General features: G+C 47.2%; 1 protein-coding gene across 4 annotated transcripts in view; it reads right to left on the reverse strand.

Moving 5' to 3' along the window:
* Positions 1 to 392: 392 nt before the first annotated feature.
* CACNA1E (calcium voltage-gated channel subunit alpha1 E) overlaps positions 393 to 27,766 on the reverse strand; it is a 370,728-nt gene continuing 343,354 nt past the window's right edge. For 2 of the 4 annotated variants that reach the window (XM_044758026.2, XM_044758022.2), the window contains 10 exons: positions 24,314 to 24,410; positions 22,124 to 22,229; positions 21,161 to 21,268; positions 20,383 to 20,483; positions 19,979 to 20,085; positions 15,990 to 16,101; positions 13,028 to 13,156; positions 11,828 to 12,008; positions 10,683 to 10,873; positions 393 to 9,157 (listed from right to left, as the gene is read on the reverse strand). In XM_044758026.2, coding sequence (XP_044613961.2) covers positions 8,612 to 9,157; positions 10,683 to 10,873; positions 11,828 to 12,008; positions 13,028 to 13,156; positions 15,990 to 16,101; positions 19,979 to 20,085; positions 20,383 to 20,483; positions 21,161 to 21,268; positions 22,124 to 22,229; positions 24,314 to 24,410 — 1,678 coding nt within the window. In that variant the 3' untranslated portion in view covers positions 393 to 8,611. The remainder of the gene's footprint in view (positions 9,158 to 10,682; positions 10,874 to 11,827; positions 12,009 to 13,027; positions 13,157 to 15,989; positions 16,102 to 19,978; positions 20,086 to 20,382; positions 20,484 to 21,160; positions 21,269 to 22,123; positions 22,230 to 24,313; positions 24,411 to 27,766) is intronic. The other 2 variants (XM_070497320.1, XM_070497319.1) reach the window with 1 other exon arrangement.

The raw sequence follows: 27,766 nt of genomic DNA on the forward strand, positions 1-27,766 counted from the left end.
CCTCCTCCTCCTTCAGAGAGGGGGCTGGTTATAGTTCTAGTCATGATGCCCTGTGCTCCATAAAGAGGTTCTCTCCCTCCTTTCAAACTCCTCACCTAGAGATAAGATTTTTCTGATCAGAAAATCTCTGCAACTTTTTCAGGAAACCAGTTTGTCCAGTTATTCTTTATCTTTCCTCCAAGACAACCGACAATTTTAATAAAAGGAAATCTTCTAGGGCCAGGATGTCCTTGGAACGTGGAAAAAACTCGGGAATTCCTCATAACTAGCTGGGCTCAGCAGATGTCAACCACACACTGCAGAAGCCACTGCCCATTTACCCCAAGTCCTGGTGAGGCTTCCCTCCCATGATCTTCCTTTTTAGGAGAAAAGAAACAAATTGAGTGAGTGAGGGGAATCAGGCCAATTAATTCTTTACAACAAGGTTTTATTTATTTATTCTTTTCTTTGAGCCCCCCCCCCAGAAAACATTAAAGTTGTTCATCTTTCTTTTATTTTTAATGGTTTTCCTTTTGGATCCAAACGAGCATTATGTTACAGGATATCCACCTGGTCAACATGCAGTGCTGAACTCTGGCTTTAGGAGAGATGCACCGATACTCTGGGCAGGCCAGCACTGGCTGCCATTCAAACGCCATTACTGAAGGGGCATCAGGCTGGCATACCACAGTGGATGCTGCCCCTAAGAAGTGTCTCAAGCGCCTTCACTCACACTTATTTTGTAATGCAGGTGGCAGCGTTTTAATAGCCTAAGGCAGAGCACCCAATTTCCCTCTTGATCCCATCTTACATGCTCATCCTCTAAGAGCAACTCAAGGAGGGAATGGCCTGACCTTGGGTCCCAAAGAACAGAGGGCATGGCCTGGACACCCCATCGTTCACTATCCTTGTAACGCTATCCTTTGAGGCTAGTACCGGTGCATCCTGCCGAGTTTGAAATCTCTTCCCAATAAAACTTGTCCCCTGTCCCACTTGCCGCCCCTCTCCCCTCCTGTGGCACTGGTACCACTAGGAAGATCAGTGAAATCTCTCCAGCATTGGCACTACTAAATTGAAGAGTTGCCAGTCATAGAGATCGTCTTCGAGCTGCTTTAAAACAAGAACCTCTTTTCTCTCCATCTCCCAGGTCTGAAAAAGTTTTTTGGGGCTCTGTGAATCTCCTGAGGCCTTCAAATCCACCACGCTAGGTGAGTTTAAGGGAAGAACCCCTCTGCATCCAGTATCACACTAACAAGTTTACCGTGATCTAGTATAAAAGAGGATCCCAGGACACACCCCTCTGAGCCTTCCTCTTCCTGGGACTAGCTGGTATTTCCCACCTCCACCTTGTCTTTGTTCTACAGTTTGACTTCCTAGCCTCTACTCCAGTTGTGCCAGCTGTGAAATGCCACACACTAGGTTTTTCTCCTCCATTTGTTTTTCTTGGTGAGTTCCAAATCTTGGACTCAGTTTGAGTGGAGTTGGACTGCTCTCTAATGTCACCAAGAGGGAGGTTCCTCTGCAATTGCAGCACTTACGGTGGCTTTGTATAAATTTTGGCTTGGTCACAAAATGCCAGGATATAAAAACACTGATTGAAGTTCTGCCTGCAGGGTAAGTATATATCCCATTGGTAGCCATTAAAATTCAATACCTATGTTTTTACTAAATCTGCTGGGACGTGCTGAATGTTATACAGCTCCATATCAAATGTACTAAGACCAGAACTACCATGTACTTTAATTGGCAGTTGAGATTACATTGTTTAGCCCTCATTTCATATTACCTTTATTTTTAAAAATTGATTAATGGCACTTTAAAATTTTGGAGTGTGTTTTTCCTGCTCATCCCTTATAAAGATTTCTAATAGACTTGCTTTGAGTGGCGGTTCTTGTGTGATGCAGGTCATCACTATAAGAAATCAGAACACTGGAAAGAAAATTGAGTCACCAAATAGGTCAAATTTGGATTTGGCAGGTTTGACTGATTTAGCTTCCCTTCAGTTTTGGGGCCCTAATCTGAGTGAACTGAGAAGAAAGTGGCACTATCTGGTACAAATTCTGGGATCAGGCTCCAGAATATAGAGAGCAATCCACTCTTCTGACACACTGGCAGAACAAAGAGAGAGAGAGAGAAAAGACTCATTCAGATTTCCAGTGCTGAGTAGGAGACAAGGTCTCAGTGAGGATTGTTAAGTATCGGCTTGTGGGTATTTGATCTAAGATTGCCTGAGGTATCCACAGAGAGAAGAGCCCAGGAAGCTCTGAGCTTGGAAACTCAAATTCCTTCCTGGATTGAAAAAAAAAAAAAGTCTACATTTTGTTGTTGTTATTGGAAAGCTAAGGAAGAAGGGAAGATGGGAAGAATAGAGTGTGAAATTAAAGCAAATCCTGGATTCAGGTTCCATTAAACATGAAGTTTCTTCAAAAAAATTGCTTATAGCAATGCCAAGAAATTCATAGGTGCTTAATGGGATAGAAGAAGTGAAGGTTTTTCTAAATTGATTTGTGGAGACTAAGCGCTTTAAATGATGAGTTATTAACTTACTTACAAACACTTGACACACCCATGAACTAGCTCAGCATTAGTATTTCAATTTTCCTAAACAGGGAAAGAAAGTAGAGAGGTGTAGTGGCCTTGCTGAAGGCACAAGTTAGTATTTGTGAAGTAGAATTCCAGAAGGCTGGAATGTAATTGATTATTTTGACTCCCAATAATTTTCATTTACCAGATTACTACACTCTTTAAAATTTTTATCTTCTCATCAAGAGAAAACACACAAATTTTGTATTTATTGGTTAAAAATGTCCTGAAAAAATTCTATATCCATTTGATTATTTCCTTGGCTTTCACTGAAGTTTTCAGAAAGTTTTTCATTAATCTAGATTATATTTTAAATCCCTAGAAGGAGAAGGGACAGAGATATGGACAAAAAAACAAGAGATAGAGGTTGACTTAGAAGGAGAAAGACAAAAAGGAAACCAGAGAAGATGGAGCTGGTAATGCGTAACCTCAGATTTTTGACTCAAATATCACATCATTAAATTTGATGGAAATTAACTCCTAAAGAGAAGCTAATTCAGAAATACTGCGGAGCACATGTTTATCCTTCTCTGCTGCTCTAGAGCAGGTCTGCTGCAAAAAACCCAACTGAACAAAGAAAAAAACCCAAATAAAAAGAAACATAAATCCCCTTGCCTCTTTTTACCTGATCTACTCAACTCTTCAAACTCCCAGAAATAGGAATTCAATAATAATGTATTCACATAGTAGCATGGCTTATTATAAAATCTCTTTTTGCATTTAAAAGGTGACGATACTATCCTCCCTACTTCTAGCATGGGAGGAGGGAGTGGAAGAAAGCAACACTACAAAAAGAGAAGTGCAGTTTGGGGTGGCTTGGCATCACCAGCAATGTGATGAGACTCCGCTGTGAGTACCCCTTTCACTTCTCAAGCTACTGGCTTGAGTTTTGTTAAGAGAAGCTTTCCAGGCCCTTTGGGTGGTTTGGGACAATCTACGAATCCGTTATCTTTGGTTTGGAGTGCTCTCTCTGGGACGCATAAGTCTCAGAGGGTCAAAGCAGAAAGGATTCAAGGGAAGGAAAAGATGGCCATCAGAAACCAAAGATAGTTTTTTCTGTTCCTAGTCTTTTGTGCCTGCAAGGGGTACATCTGTATTTTCTGACTGAGTGAGTTGCAGCACATGACAGCTGACAAATCCCCCCAGCAGTCTTTCTGTAGCTGAGTCTGCCACTGCAGCCAACAGAGAAGCCATTGGCCACTGCTCTGTTGGGTTAGACCCAGCTACAATGTACTGCGTGATTCAGAGAGGAGAAAACCAAAAGTCAGGAAGATAAAGCTGCAGATGTAGGCAGTGCTTATTAACACGGGATCTCCTCTGATCACCTCATGGAAAGATTAGGTCATAACTCCTGAGTTAATTTTGTTTAGCTTTTGTTAAAGTAAGAGTCTCCATGTGGATATAATTACCCAAATCTGGACCTGATTCCTTATGGGGCTCTTGTCTTGAGTTCAACCATCATGCCCTGACTGGCTATTTGCAAGAGGCCCACTTCTTCCTTCTTTCCTGCATCATAAAGTCCTCCCCTGAACGCCTGGATGGTGCTCAATACCCTGGAATCCAGAAGGGAAGGGGGGACAGGATGGGTGAGAAGTGAGTGAGGAAGAATCTACTCCAAGGCATGGAAACACCTCTCCTCACCATGATTCTTTGCACACCGGCACCAGGCATTGAGTGTCTCAAAACCTAACAGATGTGAAACTGATAAAAACAGCAGTGAAAGTTCCTTAACCTTCAAGTCTCACAAAATCTCTGCAAGGTAGGTGACTATCAGCTCCCCTCCTGCTATACATATGCCTTTAAAAAAATACAATCTCATAATATTTATATATTATAGCTGAGCTGAGAAATTAAAGAATCTCTCAACTTATCGCTGGCTCAACCCACTAAAGAAATATTCTGTCCAAAAATGAGCATCCAGAGCAGGCTTCAGAAATAGGATGTATTGAAAATTGAGAACTTTCTTTAAAAAACAAAACTTACTCAGTTTTGTTCCATTATGCCGGGAGAGACCTAATTTCCCTGCAGTGGGCTTTCATTGAGTTTGTGGACAATTCATACACACTCCTCTACACACCCCAACAGTCCTGCACCTTACCCTCTTTCAGATCATCTTGCGAATATCACCTGGTGGGTTCCCAACTCTGTTTCATGAGAATGAAGCATTCCCCCACAGCAAATAAGCTTGGATTGGGCAGATTTAACCATCTCAGGAGTTGGGTCAATGCTAACATGCAACAAAACAAGGGCGGAGATGGGAGTACAGGGGGCAGAGGACACTCAGGCTCATCACGAAGGCTGCATGGGGGGAGGATGTGTGTGGGCAAGGGAGATGCTGGCTCAGTGGAGGAATATGGGGTCTTCACCTGTGGTCCCAGAGTTAAGGGAGGGCAAAGTCCAGAACATCTGGAGTTCAGCTTCAGAGAAATGTTCTCAGTGATCTCAGTACCCCATAGGGACATCGAGTGGGGAGCAAAAGTGAAGCCCAGAATAGAAACAGATTCTTCAGCTAGAAGAGTGGACAGCCCCACATTGGGCAATTGTATTCATGGCTCACTTGGAACCTGGGAGACACTCAAGACACCCCCATTTACGGTGCAGGTAATCCCATCCTGCCCTCAGCTTGCAGGCCTAGAGCCACATTGGAAGGCCTCCTGTCACCTGCCCTCTTGCTGATTGAGAGAAGGAGACCACACACACAGAACGAGACAGAGACGTGAATTCCCCACCAGAGGTCTATCTGGAGCCTTTAGTGAAGAGAAGAGTTAGTTATCTAAACACCAATCTAGTTAGAACATCTCCCTGCCTTGGTTTCTTTTCTTTTCCTTCTCCTCTCTTTTTTTCCCCCTCCCTCTCTTTCCTTCCTTCTTTTGAAGAGATGCTGAAGACTAACATTAGCAGGGGAAACTGGACATACAGCTAAAGAGTCTCCCGGGGGGACCTACGGTGCTAAGGTTAATCAGGCTGTGCAGCTCGAACACTGGGAGTCGTCCTGTTTTGCTTGGCATTTCTCAAGATGCTGCCATACTTTTTCATCCAAAGAGAAGCCTGAATTTTAAGATCTAAAGGGGCCTCTTTTCAAGGGAAAAAAAGAGGCAGAAGCTGATGCCTAGGAAGGGATGTCCTGGTCAGCTATTAGTGGGAAGGCTGGAGTTTATATTTATTCAGAGGCAGAAGGAAACTGTTGGAAGATTATGATAATGATGAGTTCCGTGACTTAACAGAAAATTGTCATTTATTTTCTGTTCTTAATAGAAGAGTAAATGCAGGCTAAGGGATAAGAAACCTGATTTCTTGGTCAGGGGAAGTTGAATAAAAGAAATGAGTTCCTAAGTTCACCAGCTCTAGAAGAGTCTGGGTGCTTGGTCAGGGGACCGCATCTACAGTGCTTTACGCCACTGTATTCGGGATTCAATGCCCGTATGTACATGTGTAAGGAGTTCAGGTGTCCAGGAAGGTTTCCTGGCACAGTAAATGTAGTGTTCGTAATGTTGTTTGCAGGCAAATTCCATTTCTGGTAATTGCTCTGCCAGCCTACGGCACAAGGTATCTCTTCAATTCCCTTTCTCAAAACACAATGCAATCGACTCGCTGGATCGGGATGGTTGTCCTGTCATTAGGCCTGTCCCTGGGGAAAGCTTCCTTTCCAAGGTAGAAGAAAGCAATTTTGTGCCACAAAGCAGCCCATAGCAGCCCTTTGGCATGAAATGACGCTGAACAGAGGAAACCTTAGAAACAATACCCGGCCCAGCGTCAGCCTTATATAACAACCACACCCGTTAGCATCGGGGTGTTTATCTAGTCACATTCACATTCCCAGCTACTCCCGAGCACAGTGCTGAGTGGGAGGGGAAAATGGAGATGGAAGAGGGTCTGGGAGTGGGAGGCTTCTGTCTCTGACTCACTGATCTCCTGCCCTGGGACTGCTTTGGTTTGGGGGCTGACCGTGGGTCATGAAGCTCCATCAATTTCTAGAAGAGAAGGCAGGGCCATGACAAATGATTCTGCAGCCACGTGGTTGTATTTGGCTTTTCAGGGCTGATACAGCTATGCCTTATTTCTATTTCAACCAAAAAAAGAAAAAAACTTCATAAAAAAGAGGCTCCTTGCAACAGCTCCTACCCAAGAGGTGGAGTCTGGGCTGGAGGAGGATAAAAAGAGTGTTTATCCACTGTGATCTCAGTCCACAGGCTTCCGAGTTTCCCTACAGAGGGTCCTGTGAGGCAGGCTCCATCTGTTCCTGGCTGGGAAACGAGGGCCCTGCCTGGCACCCCTCTCCAGGGGATCCTTCTAGCTACTGTGATGGTGCTGGGGGACTGGGGAGGGACTTAAGGGGATGGTGCATCGCCACCAGATAAAGACAGTGATGTGTTCCACTGAATGGATGATCTATGCTAAAGGAGTGCTCATTAGCCCAGGCAGGATTCTCTTTTTGTCAATGCTTCTGAGTTTGGGGGTTTAGGAATGACATCATGGCCTGAGGCTGTCTTCTGCCCAGCTCTTACTCTGGGGGAGGAGGGGGGAAGCCCAATCTTGGCCCAGGGAAATATTCAGGGCCCCTGGGGCCCCAGTCTTGTCACGTTGTATGATTAGGCCCCATCAGAGCTTGCTTTGCTAGAAGGAGCAGTCCAGGTCTAAGCTGAGGTATATTTACTAACCACCTTAAAGCATCCTGACGAACTGACCCTCCACCACCACCAGCTGCAGAAGCTGCTAGACCAAGGGTCCCTCGGTAAACTCAGACTGACTCTCTCATTGAGGCTTCTCTTGTTTCTGGCTGTCGACCGTTCCCTTCTCTACTGAAGTCCCTACGAAGGGATGTGTGGCCCATCTTGGATATGTGTGTGCTGCCCTCTCAAGGAGTGGCAGTGAAGGCCGGGCCGCTGGCACTTGGCCTCCCTGGGCTTGGCACAGCACTGGCCTTGCTGCCCAGCAGAGAGGCTGCTGCCTCCTGGACCAGAGTCTGGGCTGACATTCAGCCAGTGTTTGTTTGCTGGTTCCGACCGTAGCGCTGTTTCACATACTTCTATAAGGGCTGGAAAACATTCTACCGTGAGTCCCTTAAGTGACCCCCTGCCATACTTACCCCACCCTCAGCGTTCCCCCATGACCAGCATGTGCAGGGCTGAGGCCCGGCATAGCCTGGGGGCTCCAGCACTAAGGCCAGACTCCACTCTCATCAGCTGGTGCCCTGGCCATACAGGTTGTTAAATGCTTTTAAAATATCACCCTTACGGAGCCTCAGGCACCTGTGGACCCTGGGGGACCTCCTTGGCCTATCCTAACACAGCACCTACTGAGTGGGCGACAGGCTTCAGAGACAGGTCTGTATCCACCAGCACAACCAGTGCTCTGTCTCCTTGCCCTTCTCCTCCACATTGTGGACTGCTCGGCTATGGCTTTGCTCATCCAGACCAGCCCTTGCTGCTGCTACCACAGCACCCTGACCCCTTCCACTTCAGCTCTTTCCTCCCTCCCTCCCCACCTCCTCCCCCTGGCATCCAATGCTCCTGAACTTAGCCTGTGCTTCTTTGGGGGAAGCAAGCCACAAGATAACGCATGAGATGCTGCTGCAGTTGCCCTGGTGGCAGTGGTGCTGGCTGAAGAGCAAGAGCTGGTGAGGGAGGAGATTCCCCTCCGAGTCTCCACGGCTCCCCACTTAAGAGCCAGAAAGTCTTCCAGGCTTCTCAGGGCAATGGGCGTAGACACAGGCCAGCTCAATCCCTCCACGGCTTTTAGAAAAGTGGGAAGGGGCAAGGGGAAGCAAAGCCATCCTCGTGTCTCTTCTCCCATGGGAATAACCATCCGGTATTTTCTTTCCCCAGCAAAGAGGCAGAACTATGGCAGTGCCCGTCTTGCAAAGGGAAATAAAGCAATTTGGTGGGTTTGACTGGTTTTCCTTTTGTCCTTTCCTTCTTCTCTGATAATGCATGGTGTCCTTCCATCTTCCTCCTCCCTCTTCCTCCCCCCCGGGCCGCACTGGCTTCCCAATTCGGTCTTGGTTTTCTCCGTGTGAGAGAAGAGCATGCATCGGAGGGGGGAGCAGCCTCTAGCATTTGTCGTCTTCTTCTGTGTCGCTCAGGAGGTCGCTGACAGCTCCACACATCACGCCTGGCCCCGGCCCCCCACGCCTCCGCCGCCGATAGTGCCCATTGGGCATCTGCCAGCTGTGCCGCAGGGGCGGGGCTGAGCCGATGGTGTTGGAACGGCCCAGGCTGGTAGCCACAGCTGCTTCAAAGGTAAGCGTCTCCTCCTCGCCACAGTCCGAGGCATGGGAGTCTTCGTGCAGGGCCAGGTAGGGCTCGGAGATGTAGCGCTGTGGGGAGGAGTGTGGGCCCTGCTGTGCGTGCCAGGAGTTGGAAGACTCGGTCAGGATAGCGTCGTTGCTCTCCAGAGCTTGGGAGGCCAGTGGGGAGCCACCCTCACTCCCATCAGCGGGTGGCGAGATGCTCCCGGTGTGTTGTCGTATCAGGGAGCTGTAGGAGAGGAGGGGCCGAGGCTTAGGAGGGACTGGTGGGAGCTGCCGACGACTCCGTCTTGGGGTGCTGGTGTCAGAGACGGAGGGGATGGAGCTTTCACTCAGGGAGCCCGTGCCCTGTATGGCAGGAGAGACATGGCATGTTAGACTGGGTTTGGCACGACCCCCATTTGGGATCCTGTTAAGGTCCCTAACCCTTCTTACAGAGAGCCCTTTGAGTCTGAATTCTGGGGGGGGGAGACCCAAGTGGGAGTCCCCTCTGCTACAAGTCATATCCACTCAGGGGCACATGGATTAAAGGAGACTGAGTCGTCAATACCACCTAGACCAAGGCACGTCAAATTTTAATATGCATGTAATTCTCTGGGGATCTTGTTAAACAGCAGATGCAGGCTCCGCAGGTCTGAGGTGAGGTCTGAGATTCCGCATTTCTAACAAGCTCCCAGGTGTTGCTGGTGCTGTTGGTCCATGGAACAAACATTGAGTAGCAAGGATCCGGAAGCTGTATACATGTAACAACTGGCACACTGAAGAAAGACTTGAAACTTTTAAGATGACTACATGAAGGGTGAAAGACGCTCTGGAGTCGCTCTGTCTAAGAAACCTTTCTTGGGAAGTAGGTGGCAAATACTTTCCCTCATCTTCACTTCTTGCCTCCATGTTTTCGGTGGCTTGCTGAGGTTAACTCAGCCTCGAAGCCCAGCACACTCATTTGCTGGGTCAGGCCTTACTTGACTGGTTCACCTATTCCCAAGCATCCCTGAGCCCAGGTGATGGGACACGGACCTCCAGGATGGTGTTTCTCAAGGTATGTGTGACCTATGAGCCACCTGGTCCTGCCAAATGCAGATTTCTGGGTTTTACTTTTCAGCGGGTCTCACCCCTGAAACAGAATCCTTGAGGTCCCAGGAACGTGCAGTTATAACAAGCTATAGGTCACTGTTCTGTAGCAAAACTCGAAAACCACTGCTTTAGAAGTAAACGTCTCCCCTGCCTCTGTCTCTAAAGTCTGCTGTAGCAGTCTCTCTCTCTTTCCCACTGCTCATTGTTGAGTGGGGCCACCTGGGCTCTGACAGCCTTGAGAGAGGCAGGGATGGGCATGAGGGGCGGTAGCAAGGAGGAAAACAGGGCCAGAGAATGTTTCCACACCACTCTGCTAGTTATTTCTCAGGCCTAGGCTGGTGTTTCAGCAACAGGCCAGAAGGAGAGGCAGTCTTCCTCTTGGGATGGCTGGAAGCTAGGTAAATGAGGCTGAATCCATCCGACATGAATCCTGTGCTAAGAGGTGAATCACCATTCCAACTAACACTAAGGATCAGGCGACTGATCTAAGATACTTTTCCAGCCAAAGGACCATCCTTTCCTCCAAAATCTGGCTGAGACATTCGTGAACTTATTTGTGAGATTCGTGGAATGACCTCTAGACACCATTGTCTTTCTTGGGGGACTATCTGGTTTTATGTGAATTCATATAATTTCCGAGTAACAAGCATTAAGTAGCCAAACTCTACGCCCAGTGGATGTAGTTTCCTGTGAAACTGGAGGTCTGTGTGGGGGCTGGATGCCCACATTTTGCACCTAATGTTAACAGACCACCCTTCCCTGTCTTTCTGCACAGGCTCAGCTTCCTCTCTATGCTCACCTGTCTGTTGGGGGTCTGTGATCTGCCCTCACTGGGAGACCTGGACTGACGACGCTCTGGGGACTCCCAGTCGGCCTGGGTCCCTCGCTCCTCTGAGTTGCAGCGGGAGACATCAGGAGAGAGAAGATGCTTTCGCTCTTTCGATCGTCCCCGCTCTCTGCCCCCTGAGCGGTGGGTGTCGGACTTGTGGCCTGTGAGATATAAGAAAAGCACCGATCAGGACTCCAACCATATTGGCCACTAAATATAAAGAGAAGTCTTACAGCCTGGGACTGGACCCTAAAGAATCCTGGCTTTTCCAGGCACGTCAACAGGTGATCTGAAAGGGAGGCAGGAGGTTGGAAAATTACCCTCTTGTGAAGCGGGGAATATGCAAGTTGCCACGGGAAAGACGTGTATGTTAATTGGTTCTCTTCTGCTTCCGTTTACACGAGATACAATTAAGACAGAATCTTTGCCAACAATACGGCCCAGGGATTCTCTACGTCCTAAACATGAGAATGGGACTTTTTAGGGGAAAGATGGCACCAGTAGGAGGGAATTGAGAAGTTGCTGTGAATTAAATAATGACAGAGCTAATGTAATGCCAGGGTGAGCATCCTGGGATTGCAGTCAAAGGATTTTCACTTCTAGTCCCATTTCTGCCTCTTCCTGGCTCTCTTCTATGGGGCATGTCACTGCTTTTTCATCTGTTTTCTCATCTAGTAAAATAAAGAGTTTGAAGCAGACTAAAGATTTTCTGTTTCTATCAGTATGCCTTTTCTCCTTAAAAAACAAAACTCCAATCCATAATTTCAGGTAGCACTATTTGGATGGAAGTGGAGTTGGGGTTAGAGCCCCCTGCCCCTGCCAGGGGGTCTCAAATACATTCCTAAGGGACCCCAGGGGTTTTGCAGACAGCCACCTGAAAAATCCCAGTTTTAATGACTTCTCTAGTCCTACCCTGGAAGAAAGGAATCTCACCAGCCTTTGTGATGAACACAGAAGGCTTTGCGACCTTGTTTCATGATGTGAGTCAGACAGAGGATCCCCTTTGGTAAGGAGCACTCTTCCTTCCTTCAGCTCTCCTCAACCTGTGTGGTTATCTGCATTCTGTTCCAGAGATTTGCAGCCCTTGTCAGAATCCACCTGTAAGGCTTCCTCACCTGAGTCAGAGTTCAGGCGATGGGCTGACAGCCTGAGGGAGGAGTGGTAACTCCGGCGACGTGACTTGTAGGTGTTTTCACTGCTTCGTTCCATGGAGAATTCCTCCAACCATGAGGAATTGGAACGCTTATCCCGAATAGTGGAAAATGATCGTCTCATGGAGCTGGGGTCTGTCACCACCTGGAAAGATGAGCCCCCAGAGGAACACAACATCTGGATTAATTACTGAAAGGGTCTACAGGTCAGGAAGAAGTGGGATTGAGATTGCTGAAGATGGCAAATTGCAACCTCCCTTGAATCCCTCTTGCTCAGACCTCAGCTGGAGGAGGTTGTTCTGGAAACTGTCTTTACGTTATGTTAACACAGTCACTGGGACTGGTCCAGAGTCTTCTCTTTATGCTCAGGAGAGCAAGCAGCTGCGTGTACTCTGCAAACTTCCCAGAGAGCCACATCCCACAGGGGCTCAGCCAGGACCTTCAGTGAACTTTGAACTATGTGAGGACAATTGTCCAAAAGTCTACACCATGAAAGAAGCACGGCTTTGCTTTTGTGTTTTGCCCTCATCAGAGAAGGCCCTGCCCTATAGCATGAAGGCTGAGGAGAGCTTGTAACTGAACAGCTGCTAAGAATGCATTGCTCTCTCTCTCGCGCCAGTCCCACCCTAGCCCCACCTAAACTCCGGCATTTAGATTTGCCACAGATGTTAAAACGGATTCACAAAAACTTCTTGTCTCTGTCAAAAGTTGATGTAAGACAGACAGACAGAAAAAGGAAACCAGGAAAACAGACAAAGAAATGAGGCGTGGCCTGCACTGCTTAGGACAGACAGTCCTGACACAGAGCTGTGTGTGTAAGTAACTGCATATGTGCTGGAGGAGCCAGGAAAGGAAGGAAAAATACACAAGGAAAATGCTGGAAAATATTTCTTGCATGGCTGGTTGAGTCTTGAGGATGCTGAGTCCATCCAGAGGGAGTTACGCCATCTTGCTGGCTAGGCTGTCGTGGTTAGCACTTCACTGAAAACACATTGTGGAGGAGATGGCTCTACAGAGAAGGCCCACAAGCTGGGTTTTGCTTCTATAGAAGGGGTGGGGGCAAGTCAGGGGCTCACCTGAAAATATCAGCTGTTTTTTCATAACCCACCAATTCAATAGAGCCCAAGATGCCACTGCGTATGGTAGGTGGTGGTTGCTTTTTACCTGGGGATCCACAGTCAGGCGTGGCATAGAGGATGCCCTCCCAGATCCCGCATGCTCCTGGGTGTCCGAAGGAAGGTAGATGCCATGGTTAGAGGGCTGCACGCTTTTAAATTCACTAACCTCTGGCTCCTGGAAATAAACACACAGCCAAGCTTGTGGGACCTGGTCCATCTCATTGCTTCTCACCTCCAGTGAATGATTCTGCCTCCTCCAAACCAAGAATGGCTTTTAGAAGAAAGACTTGCATCTTTAAGGTCTCAGTTGTATGTGTAGATACATGTGTGTTTATGTGTGCACATAAGTGGTACCCCAGATGTCCAAACAGAAAGCTCTAACTGGGATTGAGAGGTAAAGACCGTCTTTTCTAGTCAAGTGTCATCTTCTTTACCACTAAAAATGCTTCAGATTTGATAGCTTTGTAAAACAAACATTATTGGGCATAATATGTTTTAGATACGTGAAGTTTACTTTCTGAGAGTTGGTTGTGTTGGGTTTATTCTTTTAATCTGAAGAAGGCATTTATCAATTATTTAAATAGGAACCAGTCTTCTAAGGAAAGTCACCAATTTCTGATGTCAAATATATCTCCTCAAACCTAAGACACACGATTTTATTAGTTAAGTTTTCTTATGATTGAACCCACCCAAAAAATGCGGTGGGTGGCCACCTGCCAGGGGTGCTCTAGGGCAGTCCAACAGAAATCATAAAAAGACATGAAATTTAATATATTTTATTTAATTCACTATATCCAAATATTCTCATGTCCACATGTAATAAATATAGCACATCTCAATGTGGACTAGTCACATTTCAAGTGCTCCATTGCCACACGTGGGCAGTGGCTCTTGTACAGCACGGTGCCACTCTGGAGCATTAGAAGGTTGCACTGAAAAGCCCTAAGGTACTGTCTAACTCTTGCATGTTATTTTCCTGTTTAAAGAACATTAGTTTAGCAAATGTAGGCACTCTATACAGATAGGTAGTGTCACTGCATAAAGAGTGGAGCTGCCTTAGCCACCAAGGAGACCTAGGAACATCTTGAACATCTGGAGATTACACCAGAAAAAAAGCTATTTTATATTTAGGAAGTGACACCCTAAAAACCTGGGTATCTGAGTAGGGCACTGCTAAAGGAAAGGGTGCCCGAGACCCCCCCACAGCCTCCAGGAACATTTGGCTGAGTGGTTCCCGGTGGGAATGGGTGGACTGGCTTCCCAGGACGTGTGATGTGTGCACTTGAGGAAGTTATAGTCTTTGCAGCACATGTTCTATGGCACACAGGTCTGACTCGAAACAGATGTGGTAACAACACTGCAATCTATGGGTGTCAGAGGTGGTGCAAGACACATACACTCCGTATGCCACACACAAATCATGGCCACGCCTCAGGATGTAGAGCAGGGGGCCCCGAGTGATGGGCAGGAGTACACAGTGGTAAGGGTGTAGCACGAGCTGACACCTGAATTGAATTACAGACACCAGTACTGACAATGAGATGAACACATATCCAAAAGTCCTGGCACTACGGCTCAGCCCTGGGGAACCCGCAGAAACGATGACGTAAGAAAGAAAGGCTTCCTGTGAAAGAGAGGACATGTTATTGAGATTTTCCCACCAGACACACCACCAGGCAGACAAGCTATAAAGTGCCCAGAGGGCTTTTCAAGAATCAAACTATCTGTACCAATTATTCCCCAGGTCTTGGTGCTAAGTTACTCAGAGGAAGGCAAGGAATTATTCCATGGATTCCTACCCGCCTTACCAAGAACACCCTCAGGCAATCACTCATACACTGGGGGGATCTGTTCTAGCTGTCTCCCCAACACAAATATGCACAATTCCCTGTGTCAGGAGTCACAGGAGATGGAAGCACCCACTTGTTTGAGCCAGTAGAGTGTTTTGCCCCCTCTGAAGGGTACCCATTCCATTAGACATGCACTCCACAGGCGTTATCCATTCAGGATGGCTCTGGGGTACACAGGACCAGTACACAGTAGCAGTGGGGAGAGGTCAGGAGAGAAATGAAGGGGAGAGAAAAAACCAGATGAATTATAATCAAAATGACATGGAACTCACTTACTACAAGCTATCTATATGGATTTCTGCAAATCTTGGCTTTTGTCTTTTTCTCTCCAGGCCAATAGACACTTGGGCTTCAATTACAAGCTCAGGAGGGAACTTGATCTCACGACTCCTAAACTAACAATAATTGTAAAGTCTATTCTCTTTGGGAATCAGATTCTAGCTTCATATTAGCAAAACCTAAAGTTGAATCGGCCCTCTCTTCTCCAAGCTTAAACTTGATTCAATAGATTTCTGGGGAATTTTATCATTTATGCTAGTAAAAAGTTTAGGATCAGGAGAGTGATTTTAGGGACCTCATAGAATGTATTTGACCTTGTGGAATTGTGAGCAAAAGGGCCAATTTGCCTGAACCCACATAAAGCAGAGGTAAGAGACTCTTCTGTGTCTCTTGGTGGACAACTAGTCACTGTTGCACATGCTACCCGAGTTCATCAGGAGGCGGGCACTGCTAATAGACTGGCATGTGGCATTCCTGTGTTCCCCTAAGCAGTACCTGGCTCCACGAAACTGCCCCATGGGTGGCACTCATTCTTTGATGATTCATCCTGAGGCTCTCTATCCTATCAAAGGTAAGATTTTATTTGTGACTTTTGCTTCTACATTTGATGATCAGGGCATACATTAAGAGGGCTTGGCCTGAAGCAATATAAATTCCTGCACTGGGATTGTAAAACCTGAAGGGTGAGTATTTGTCCGAGAACATGAGAAACTCAGCTACGAAAGGGGAGATGGCAGGAAACTCCCAGGGTAATTGGTGGGACTATCAGAGAGGGTTTTCCTGATGGATCGTGGCTATGAAATAAAATTTTGAAATGAGAATGGGAGGGATCAGGAAGCCAAGGAAGTATTTTTGAGGACATGCAAATCACTCATTCACCAGAGACTGCTGTTCCTGGAACTGTCCGTCATCTGCTGGGTCCATACAAGCCAACTGGAATATTTCCTGGGGGGAGAGTGGACTCATCGAAGGGTATCCACTATGGCCACTCCTGAAAAGCAATGCCAAATTCAGAGATAATGTGTGCATGAGAGAGAGAAACCATCATGCCATTGCTGCCACTACTAATTCCCACCCAGACAAGACCTCTTTCCCAGCAATGGATGGCTTGTAAGCCTGGTAACTTACAGTTGGCCGGCCCTAGAATAAAATATTAAAAAAAAAAAAAAAGAGCATCAGAAAAGAGAAACCACTGTTTTCAACCTGCATGTGGAACCATTCATCATTCTGCTGGCGACTAGCATATCTGTGATAAATGACATCATTTGTCACACTCAGCCATATGGAAGCCCAATGCTTGACTGTAAACCTGTTTCTGCTCAGTTTCTCCATTCGGCAGAAAAATGCCGTAGTTGAAACAGTGAACAGTTTGTTTAAATATTAAGCAGTCACGGTCTTTTAAAAAAATCTCCTCCACTCTCAGTAAGAATATGGTTTTATTGTGCCAACATCCCTGGCCAAACTCAACAATTCATTGCCATGAACATTTATTGAAGGACTACTCTGTGCCAGATACTGTGTCTGTTGGTTTCTGGACTAGGTGGAATGATTTCAGAGGTGGTGCTGTGGTGACAGCCTCTGGGATGATGGCTACGTATGAGGATGCTTAAATGGTGATGAGGTAAGAGGACAGGGACAAAGTTGGCCAAGTGTTTAGAGGCCTCTGGATGAAAGCATGGAGAGCCATCACAATATGCCCGTTAATAAACCACTGTTTGGTACCTGCAGACGCTCTCAGCCGATGGGATCCACTGGGTTAGTTAGGAGAAAAAGAAGCAGCCAATCTTTTCTGGGAATTTGGCTGTGGCTGCCATTCACTGCTGCTAGTACAGTAACAGTTATCTTTGACCTACTCAAGAATGCGGGTTATGGGGAGAGGGACAGCAGTCAGCGACTGGGCAGCAGCTCTCAGTGGTGGTGGAGCTAGGAGGGAGCGATGGGACACTGTCTCTTCCAGTGATAGTCTACTGCAGATGACCCTGAATCCAATGGAAAATCGGAGGCATGGGCAAGGATTGCCAGTTCCTTAATCCACAGGTACACTCTTACTTAGATTGGGATCACAAGGAAAGATCTGAATAGCAGAGAATCACCCAACCTGTCCCCTTGCTGCCGGTGAGGGCGTTAGCTGAATTTTTACAACTGCTAGAAAGTGATCTGATGTTCAAATAACCTGCTTAATTGTCAGTCATCTTCCTCAGTGTGCCTTCTCCTGAGCACCACTGGGAACCAGATAAGTGCTGCTGTATATGAAATGGTCCCTTTCGTCTTACAGAAAATGAGCAATTGCAGAATTCCCAATAAGTAGAGAGGACCCTTGGAATCACAGAGTTGAATAATTTGAACTCAGAGTGACATCTTACTTTGAAAACCTTGTCTGACTTCTCAGTGTTGTTAGGATAGAGTCCAGAATCCTGAACATGCCCTCTCTTAGGATCTGGTTCCTACCTTGTCAGCCTCCTCTTGCGTGACTTTCCCCCTTGCTCCCTGAATTCCAGACACACTGGACTCTCTTAAGGCAGAAAGAAGCCTGGAACATTCAATAAACTAAGACTTGAACATAGGCTGTTCCCAAAGTGCAGAATGCTTCTCTCCTCCCCTGAAAACTCTTCCCATGCTATTTTGAATTCATCCTTCAAAATTCTTGTCAAAAGTTACTTCCTTAAGGAAATCTTCTCTGTTCTCTCCCCCCACCATAACTGGGCAGATCTCCCTCTCACATGCACTCAGATAATACTGCCTTTTTTGCTCCTGGCACTTATCAGAATTGTAATTAAATCATTGAAAATGACAAGTTTTCTTCTTTCCAATAATTCTCTTTCATGTCTGATTTTCCACCAGATGTAAGCTCTATGAGACAGGAGCCCTGTCATCATGTTTACCATGGTTCCCCAAGAGCAATCTCTCCTTGAATAATACAGGGTTCTAGAAACACAGATGGTCCTGAGGAACCAGCCTGCTGCTCCACCAGTGCCCCCATTTCAGGAAATGTATCACATCCACCCAAAGGCTCAAATCAGGAACCCAAGGGTAATTTTTGGGTCCTCCCTCTCCTTTACTCCATGTAGCGATTAACCTCCAAATCCTATTCATTCTATGTATGAATTAGCTCTCAAATCTGACCTTCTCTCCCCATTTCTATCCTGTTAGCCCAAGCCACAGTCATCAATATTTTACACTACTAAACGGTGTTCTGTCGCTTGAGTTGCTCCCCTCCAATCCACTGAGTCCACACTAGATTCAAGAATGATCTTTGAAATTTGATCATGTCACTGACGTGTAAAACCCATTATCTTTGGATGAAATTGAACTTCTGTATCCTGCTTGTAATGCTCCTACCTCCTGGCCCCTCTGTAACTCTCCAAATCCTGCCACCTCCCCGAGCTCTCTGTGCTCCAACCATCTCTGCAGTTTTTAGGTTCCTTAAACTTTGACACATTTTCTCTTCTCTTGAAGAGCTTGCTTTTGAGTCTCACTTAAATGTTTTGTGCTTCCTCAGGGAAGCCTCCCCAGATCTCAAACTAGGTGCGCTGCTCCCCTTACATGGCATCACAATAGCCTACCCGTCCGCATCTCAACCTTTATCACTCTTGCAATGTCTTTTTCAGATTTGTCTCCACAAGGACTGTGATCATGCTGACTGCTGAAGCCCCAGTGCCTGAGCCAACTTTTGGGTCACACGGGCTGTCAATAAATATTGGTCAAATCAAGGAGTAAATCAATCAATAAACATGGCAGAGAAGCTGCACTGATCCTATGGTAGGAGTTAATGTGCAGCAAACTGCTGTGGATACAACAGATCTAGATGGAGGTGGGGTGTCCTCCATTTCTAAGCCAAAACCTTTGAAAAATACCATAAACCCCTCTAAAGAGGTGGTCCCACTGCTCCTTGTTTTCTGTAGACAGCAGAATCTGTACCCTGCTACCTCATCACGTGGAATATTTGTAAAAATGACTGAACTCTGGACGTGACTCTGGTCCTTTTCTTTTCTTCCAAATGAGCTGGATTGTGACCTCTGAAAACAAGGCTTTTTCAAAAATGGGCCTCCAACATCACAGGCAGAAAGAAATCAGTGGTGTGAGAGATTCCAAATGGTATTCTGACAGAGGTCTCATTCCCAAGCTCTGAATTTCACTCCCCTGATTACTGGAGTTGCGATACTTAGTGATTATTGGTTCCATGAGAACTAGCACTGGGTTAGACCTGACCACAAAAACTCATTTACCCTGGGTAGAGGGATTCATGCCCTTTGGGTACTCACTACATGCTTGCCGATGATAGAGAATGTTATAATGAGATGTGTATATCATCATAGATCATTTAGGACTAATGAGCAACTTAGGGCAAAGGCATGAAACTCAGAAGAATTGGCAAATTCCTTAATAAGGATTCTGTTTCTGCTTTCAATATAGAAAATTAAAAAAAAAATGTTTTGTCACCAGTCTAAGGTTCCTTTTGTTCATTACAGATAACAATATAATGGGAAGACTCTGGACTTAGAAATAACTGGCTTAAATTCCAGTTCAACTTCCTACTCTCATATGGCTTTGGGCAACTTATTTAACCTCTTAGGCTTCAGTCTGGAAAGTGGTGACACTAACATACACCCCTCTTCCTTTGTCCATTCACAGTGCTCACTGTCTTTCGAGTTGGCCAAAGTACCAAACATGCTTAGTCTGCTTTTCTGTTACCCCTGCTGAATAACCATTTTAAGATACAAAATATTGTTTCTCGACCTCAGAGAGGAGCATTCAGCTCAGAGTCAGTATTATTTCTCAGGCACTTCTTGGCAATGGGTTTCCGGACTGAACAATGGCACGAGAGACAGGATGCAGGCAGGAGAGCAAGGACCCTTGGTTATACTCACAGGCCTGAGACGGGGTCCTGCTGGAGATAAGGCAGGGCTTTGGCATTAGCGATGATCTCCTGAGGCAGAGATGAGGGCTCCATGCGCTGGAACATGGGTGCGTTTTTCTGTGTTAAAAGTGGGAAGAAGAAAGGAACCCGAATGACTGTGGGGTCAGCTATAGGGGAAAATACAACATGCTTGAGCAAAACAGGAGCAGGACTGATACCCTGTTTGACCATTTTAACCCTTGACCCATTGGGTTCCTAATCCCCCGATCCTAGAAAATTCTTGAACCCTGCACTCCTTACTTCTGATTCTAAGCCCTTGCGGGGCACCATGCCCGAGGGATGCACAGGCCTATCCCTACAGGGGCCCTCATGGGCTCCTCATGGTCCACCCACCATGCTGTCGTTGACTTTCACCTGTTCCTCCAGCTGCTGCCTTTGCTTCTTCACCTTACTCTGTTTATAGTAGTCCATGATCATCATTGCTGCATAGATTTTGCCCACAGTCAGGTCAGAGGCTAAAAACACAAATGTGGCATGGAAGGGAACAGGGAGAAGACAGGTGGGAGAGAGTGAGGACACTTGTAAACCTCTGTTCTCCACTCTCTGAAGCAGGTTTGCCCCTTCAGCCACCCATCCCTCCAACATTTATTGAGGGTTCCATATGTGCCAGTCACTGAGGATACAAAGTGAATAGGTCCCCATATGTATCCTCAGGGAGCCTCTATGGCCACCCAATGAGGGCAATGGTAAACAACACATTAGCAAGCATCCCCTCCCACTGGTCTAGACTTCCATCTCTAAGTTACACCACCTTTTTCCCAACTGCATGATGGTTTGCTGAAAAGTATTACATGGAGGGAGAGAGCAATACACCCAAGAAGCTTCACCCACAACCACAGTGACCTATTTTAAGAAAATGTTTTCACTACAACTAGAAGGACCCACAACTAAAATATACAACTATATACTGGGGGGATTTGCGGAGAAAAAAAGCAGGAAGAAAAGAAAAAAAAAAAAGAAAATGTTTTCAATTAATAATGACAAAAGAGACTTAGGAAGTGAGAGATTTTAGTTTCCTAAGGATGAGAGCAGGCTTCCCTTATCTCCTTGATTGTCCTGTATTCCTCCAAAAGATGTGGCCTGGGCATGCTGGGGCCCCAGGGACAAACACACCCAGGAGGAGACCCCACACCTTTGGGCATGGGCACCAGCAGATCCAGCATCTTCTGGGACAGGTGAGGCCAAATGGCCAGGGTTTCCTTTTGTAGCTCTGCATCTAGCTGCTGCCTGTCTGCACCACCTAGAGTAAGAAAAATTATTAATAAATAAAACAGAGCAGGCACAGAAATAACAAGGACTGAGGAAGTGGGTGGGGGCAGCAGCTGAATCAGCAGGGCGGCTCCCAGTCTCAGAGGAAATCTTGGCACTTAGTGACAGTGGATCTTGCCATACCAGGTCTTTCTGCTGAAGAAGCAGAACACATTTTGGCTCCCACTTCCAGTGACTCAGGGATATCCTGCTACAGAGATCTGAGGCCCAGAGCCCAGGATCAGCTTCCTAATTTATTCGAAAAGCTTCCCAGGTGCTCAGTTATCAGAGGGGAAAATGAAAGAGCCACAAGCGAGCCTCTCCTGCCTCATTATACGTACATCAATTCTTCCAGTGACTCTGACTCCACAGTCTGAGTGAACTGATTTAAAAAGGATTTGGATCAGGCAGGAGCAGGAAGGCTGGAGGTCCATCTGGAAGTAGTAAACCTTTTCTCTCCTACATCACTGAATTAGAACTCAAGAGGTGCAAAGAACTTCCATGAGAGCATCTGCCACAGACACCTTCCAGGACGTTAAAGATACCACATAAGGAAAAAAGGACAAATTTAAAACTCATTTGTTCAATAAACAAGTATTTCTCAAATGCCTACTACGTGCCAGACACTGAAGATCACCTACTGTTAAGGCCTTAGAAATGATCAAACGGTTCATTTCACCAGGAAGAAACAGCAAATCTTACAGTTATTGAATCAGAGGTGAAACTGGGACCCTACTATTTGATTTCCAGGTCACTACAGTGTTGGATGGAGGAAAGTTTAAACATCTCCGTCCTGCACCACCCTGAGTGAGTTGTTCCAGAACCTCTTCCTCCTTCCTAAGCTGACCTTTGGCAATTTTGATATCCAGAGCTGTCCGGATCAGAGCCATAAGTGTGGAGGTGAAGTGGACTGTCATGTCTTCAGCCACTGGCATGTTCATCAGGACCAACCTCTGTGTGGAAGAGAAAAAAGAAACAGCAGGAGGAAAAAAATATCGAAAGAAACCTTGGTGAGAAGGGAAGAAAGGTGCAGAGGTCAAATGCAGAGACAAAAAAGAAGGGCAAGGATTCCCCACCCCCTGTCCCATGCCTACTCTCGCTGCTCTCACTTAAGCTCATTTTCTGCTGATTTTTTTTTCCTAGGGAATGATGCCAAATTCCAAGGGAAGGGGGATTAATCATTCTGTAGGACTTCTCCATGGTCCTAAGAATGTCTTTAATAGAAATGGGAAGCGATTTTTAAACAAAGTGGCTTGGGGAAAGGAGTCAGCTCTGGGAGGTGCCTCCCTTCCCTGGTTCAAGGCTGCTCTATATTTCCACTTGTCCCATGAATACCCCCCAAACTCAGATGGAAAGATAGTGATGGGGGAGATTTTGCTTTGCTTATCTGACTTGAAAGATGCATCCTGATGCCCCCTTTTTGAGTCTTTAAAAGATGAAATTTGCCAGCACATGATTGAACATGCATAAGTCAAACTTATCCAAAGAATGAGGTGGAGCAGGAGGGAAAAGGAAGAGAGTGCAAACAGGGTCTAGGGGAAGACGGCCAGGGAGAGCAGAGAAGAGAGGATGAGAGCAGGGTGACCAAGGCAGGAGCAGAGTGGGCAGGCCTTGCTCCCTTCACCCAAAGGAAGGGAGCAAACTGAAATGGCCAAATCCACTTTCTAGAGAGTATCTTGCTTTTGGAATCCTTTAACTTTTCCTCCAATCCCCACTCCCCTCCTCCCACCAAGCTTCATCCTAGGAATTAAATGAACTCAGAGCCACATTCCACCACCTGGTACTTTTGGATGTGGCCATCATGAGCAAAAAGGATGCCAGCCCCTAAGCCACACACAAGGAGCCATGTACTAGGGTGGATGAGGGTCCCTTGTGGGCCTCATTCCAATGAGATGCTCTCTGCGGCTACCCAACTTGGAGGTAGCAGCAGAAGGCCCTCTGGCAGAACCACCAGCCTAGCAGGGAGGGACATGTCTCTTTCCAAGGCAGGGTCTCCAACACTCCATTGGAACATCTCACCTAACGTGATTTCACAGACATGGTGTCTTAGAGCGTAAAGCCAGTTTCTTGTTTATATCTGAGTTCCATCTCTCTCCCACTTCTTTAAACTTCTAAAGAAGTGGCAACAGTGCTGTGGTGTATTCCTAGATGCATGAAAGAGCTCCAGAGTTCTGGGCCAGTCTAAACACCAAAAGGGAATTAACAGTAACTATTACTAATTATGGAGAAAAAACTCAGGCCCCAAAGCTATGAGCACCCTAACGGCAAGTGACTCCCAATGTACAATGCTGCTCTAAGCAACCATGGGGAATCCACCCATAACTTCAAGGCCTGGCCTCATAATTAGTCATGTTAATAAGGCAAATCTAATGCTGATGCAACTTGTGCCCACTGTCACCCTTTCCCTTGCACTCCCAAGAGAACCGGGCAGCTGGGCTAATGGGGGAAGGGAGCTGCATCCTTCATCACGTATCATGGGATAGAAGTCATGTTCCTCTTTTTTCTGATACCTAGAAGGAACCATGCCACAGTTCCTTCCCATATCATGGAGGAAGAAATTTGTTAAGAGTTTTCCTCTCTCCTAAAAATTTCTTCTTGAACCATGTTTCGAGGAATTTCTGCATTATTTCCTTCGCTTATCTGGTTGGAGATGCTTCTTTTTTATATATATGCTCTGAGAGCTGCTTAGCTGTAGGCTTCCTTGTTGCCCATATATGCTATCCCACAGGCCACCACTCTGCCTCCTCTTAAACAAAACACGCTACTTAACACTTCCTCTCTAGCAACCCACTCGCAAGAAGCCACACACTTGTAGAAACACAGAATAACACATACAAAAGCCCACGTTGAAGAGCATTGCAAACCATCCCTTGTATCGTTTCAGGACTTCATCTTCCTGGTTCTTCCTGACCCTGCCGTCTCATCGTATCCTCCTTCCCTGGGTCCCTCCTCCACCTCCCCAGCCCAGCTTCCTCCCCGTGGCTGGATCCCATTTCCTGTTGGTCTCTAGCCCAGAACAAAGGAAAGGGTGGTCTACCTTATATGCCACTTTGGAGGGACATCTCTTGCCGAGGCCTAGCGGTGGTGACATGAGAGTCAGCATTTCATACATCTCAGTGTAATGGATGCGGCCACTGCTCATGGAGGGGTCGTAAGTGGGGATGGGGTAGGTTGGCAGGGCAGGGGGGGTGGCAGGGAAAGGAAAAGGACCAGGGGAGAAGGATGCAGACAGGAAGGAGAACAGGCATTCCCAGAGAGCCAAACGACACAGACAAACAAAATAGTACAGAAAACAGGAGAAGAAAAACAAAACAAAAGGGACAAACAGGAAAAGAATAGGAAACCTGTTAATCAAGGCAAACCATACACGCGACTCCATCTTGGCACGGATTTATATCACGCCCCACACAGACCCGGGAAGGCCTACGGCAACCTTGGTGGTCCCTCTGACATCATGAGGACTCGTTTTCTCCTTCTGGATTAGCATCAGCCAACTTCCCGGTTCATGCCATCCGTGCCCCATAAAACAAAAGCTTGTTTTCAATTCCCAGGGCTGTGTGTGAGCGGTATAAACCGGATAGACGGTGCTCCAGCCGTGGGTTAGAATTTTTGGCCCTGGCTGGGATGGGGATGCCAGCCTGGAAGTCAGGCCTTTCTCTTCCTCTGAACCCACAGGCAGAACGCCGTGTATCCCCCTCTGTGGTGTGTGTGCAACAGGAGGCGGCGACTTGCACTGAGAGTGGCTGGCTGTGGCTGCTTGTCAGAGTCGGCCCGTTGCTTCCACCTGGCTCTGTGGAGAAGAGTGCTCTTTATGCCCCAGCATGCCCCAGGGCGATGGCATGCTAGGGACAGAAGAAACAAAACCAGGAGGAGGAAGAGCGTCTTGCATGCCATGCTGCCCTCCCAGCTCTCCCCACATGCGGCTGCAGGTTTCACCAGGGCGGAGTTTAAAGAGTCTCAGCAGAGGCAGCTGTTCGGCCTCCCACGTGTGGGAGTCACTTGTCACCATCCCAAGCCAGCTCCTTCCCATTGCCCAGGCTGGCATCTTCCTGGGCCTAAGTCTTCTTCCAGCTGCCTTGCTGTGCTACGCCCCAGGGAGCCCACGCTTCCCGCCTGCAGCACCAGGAGAAGCTTCCTTATCTAGTGGGCTTGGCCTCGGACGGCGGCTTGGCAGAGCCGCTGGGATGTTAGAGTTCCCGGGCTCTGGCAGAGTTGGAGAGGGAGGCCTTACATGCCCCGAACAATGTCCTCGGTCTCACAAACAAGCAGTGACTCGGCAGTTATGACAGAGCCCTCAGCCCCCTCAACAATATACGGCAGGACCCTAAGGCAAGAAATGGGCTCAGGAACACTCCATCATCCACCAAGACCCTCCCAGATCCTCTGAGCTATTGGATTCTTCCACACACCACCAACTCTATCCTCTTTCACCCCCTCTCAGCTCTTGCCCTAATCCTTTACCACTTCTCACCTCCTGTCTGTCCTACAGCTTTTACAATCGCTTGTGGCCAACCTATCCACGAGCTGGATGGTGGGCAGAGGTAAGGATGACTAGAACCACACTTTGCTACAATCCACATGGCGTGATGATGCTCTTTTGCTAATAGGAGGCTCTCTGTTTCCAGTGAAGGGAAACCACAACTCTCAGCTGGGTTAAAAAGATTTCTGTATTCTCTGGAGGAGGGAAGGCCCTCTGGTTAAATGTACAGATTAAGAAGGAGTGGGGAGAGAGACAGAGTGTGTGTGTGTTTGTGTGTGTGTGTACACACCCATGAATGAGTGTGGACATGTGAAGAAAACTGAAAAAGTTCAAATTGACCTTCATTATTGAGTCCTTAACTCTTTTTTTCTGCCTTCTCCCCATAACGTGCCCTTCTTCCTTATGTAACAGCTGCTGGTTCTGGGAGGGTTTGGACCTCTTTAAACTCAAAGGAAAGCAACATGAAGGTTCCCTCATGTGGCGCAGTGGTGGTGGAGCAGAACGGAGAGGAAGGGTTCGAAGTTGTACCCCACCGCCGGTCATGGCTGGGGAGTGGCAGGCAAACCTTGCAGGCCACCCTGTAGGGGCAGTTTTCTCCCAGGCCCAGAGGCGGCGAGATCACCCGCACTAATTTGTACATATCCTTATACGGGATCCTGCCGCTGTAAAAGAAGCACAGGGGGTTAATAGGACACTCAGAGAAGGGTGAGAAAGAAATGACAGCTTAGCCAAGAAGGGGATGGCTAGAACGGGAAGAGCAGCTTCTTTCCTTGGGCTTGGCAAAGCCAGACCAGGAGAGATTGAGAACAGTAAACATTGGAGCACTAGCCCCTCATGAACAGCACTGTCTCCAATTTTCTAAGGAAATCAGAGCCCGTCCAATGCCCAAAGGTACTGACTAGCAACCAAGATCACCCAAGATACCTACACCTGGCCAGATGCAGAAAATGGACCCTGGCTCAAGCTAGGCCTCTAAGAACAAAGCCTGTCAATTCACAGATGCCTCTGGCCGCCGTCAGGAGCAGGGGCCAGGCTGCCGTGAAGTGGACCACAGAACGTTTTGCTTTTCACAGACACTGATTACAGTCAGTTGCTCAGACCTGCCTGTCCGGGCAGGGGGAAGTCGGCATCTTTCTGCAGACCGGGAGAGACAAATTCCCCATTAGGCTAATTAGCAAGGAGCACAGTTGGCACAAGAGAACTTGCCAAGGGTTTTGCTTCTCTTTGTGGCAGATTTTTCCAGAGTTCAGCTTGGGCAAGCTCCGTTCTACTAGGTGGGAGCCTCCTGGGATCCGTGCTCAGAGAGCAGCCTGGGAGGGAGCCATGGCCATCCTCCTCCCAGCTCCGCTCCTGCCACCCAGCCCACAGGTGGCTTGGTGGGATCCAGTCAGAATTGTAGGAACAATATGACCTATCTCACCAACCCCTTTTCACATGAACCTGCTACAGAGTTCTGGCTTTCTGTGGAAAGGATGGAATCAACACATGATTCATTTTCAGTGGCTAAAACATCTGATCTGTCAGGGGCCAGAACAAGGAAGCAATGGCTAGGGATCTGCAGATCTGGACAGATCCTGCTTTGAACCAGGGTTTCCATCAGAAACTATACACATTTTCATCTCGGAGCATCCAGGCCTCGCCGGCAGCCACGTCGAGACCAGGGCTCTGCCCCAGCTTCATTCTTTCTAGTCTTTTCTTGATTTGGGTGTTGATTCCTCCTCTTCTTCCAAATAGCAGCTCATCAGGACTTCCAAGTCTCTGGATTCTTGAGAGGAAGTTAATTTAACCATTTGTTCTTTTCTTTCTTATTGAGATTGGGATGTGGATGGGTTGGTACAGGCGACAGGCTGATGTTCTCTGCAACTGCATCAGTCTTCTTTGTGAAGACACTGGCTCGCTTTATCTTTGTTAGTTTTCTCCCCCCTCATCTCATAGACAAGGCCAATGAAACCCTAACCAGAACAAGTGATGCTGTGAATTTCAAGGCAGACAGAAGATGTTCTCCTTTTT

This window comes from Equus asinus, chromosome 25 (genome assembly GCF_041296235.1).
Source record: "Equus asinus isolate D_3611 breed Donkey chromosome 25, EquAss-T2T_v2, whole genome shotgun sequence".
Lineage (NCBI taxonomy): Eukaryota > Metazoa > Chordata > Mammalia > Perissodactyla > Equidae > Equus > Equus asinus.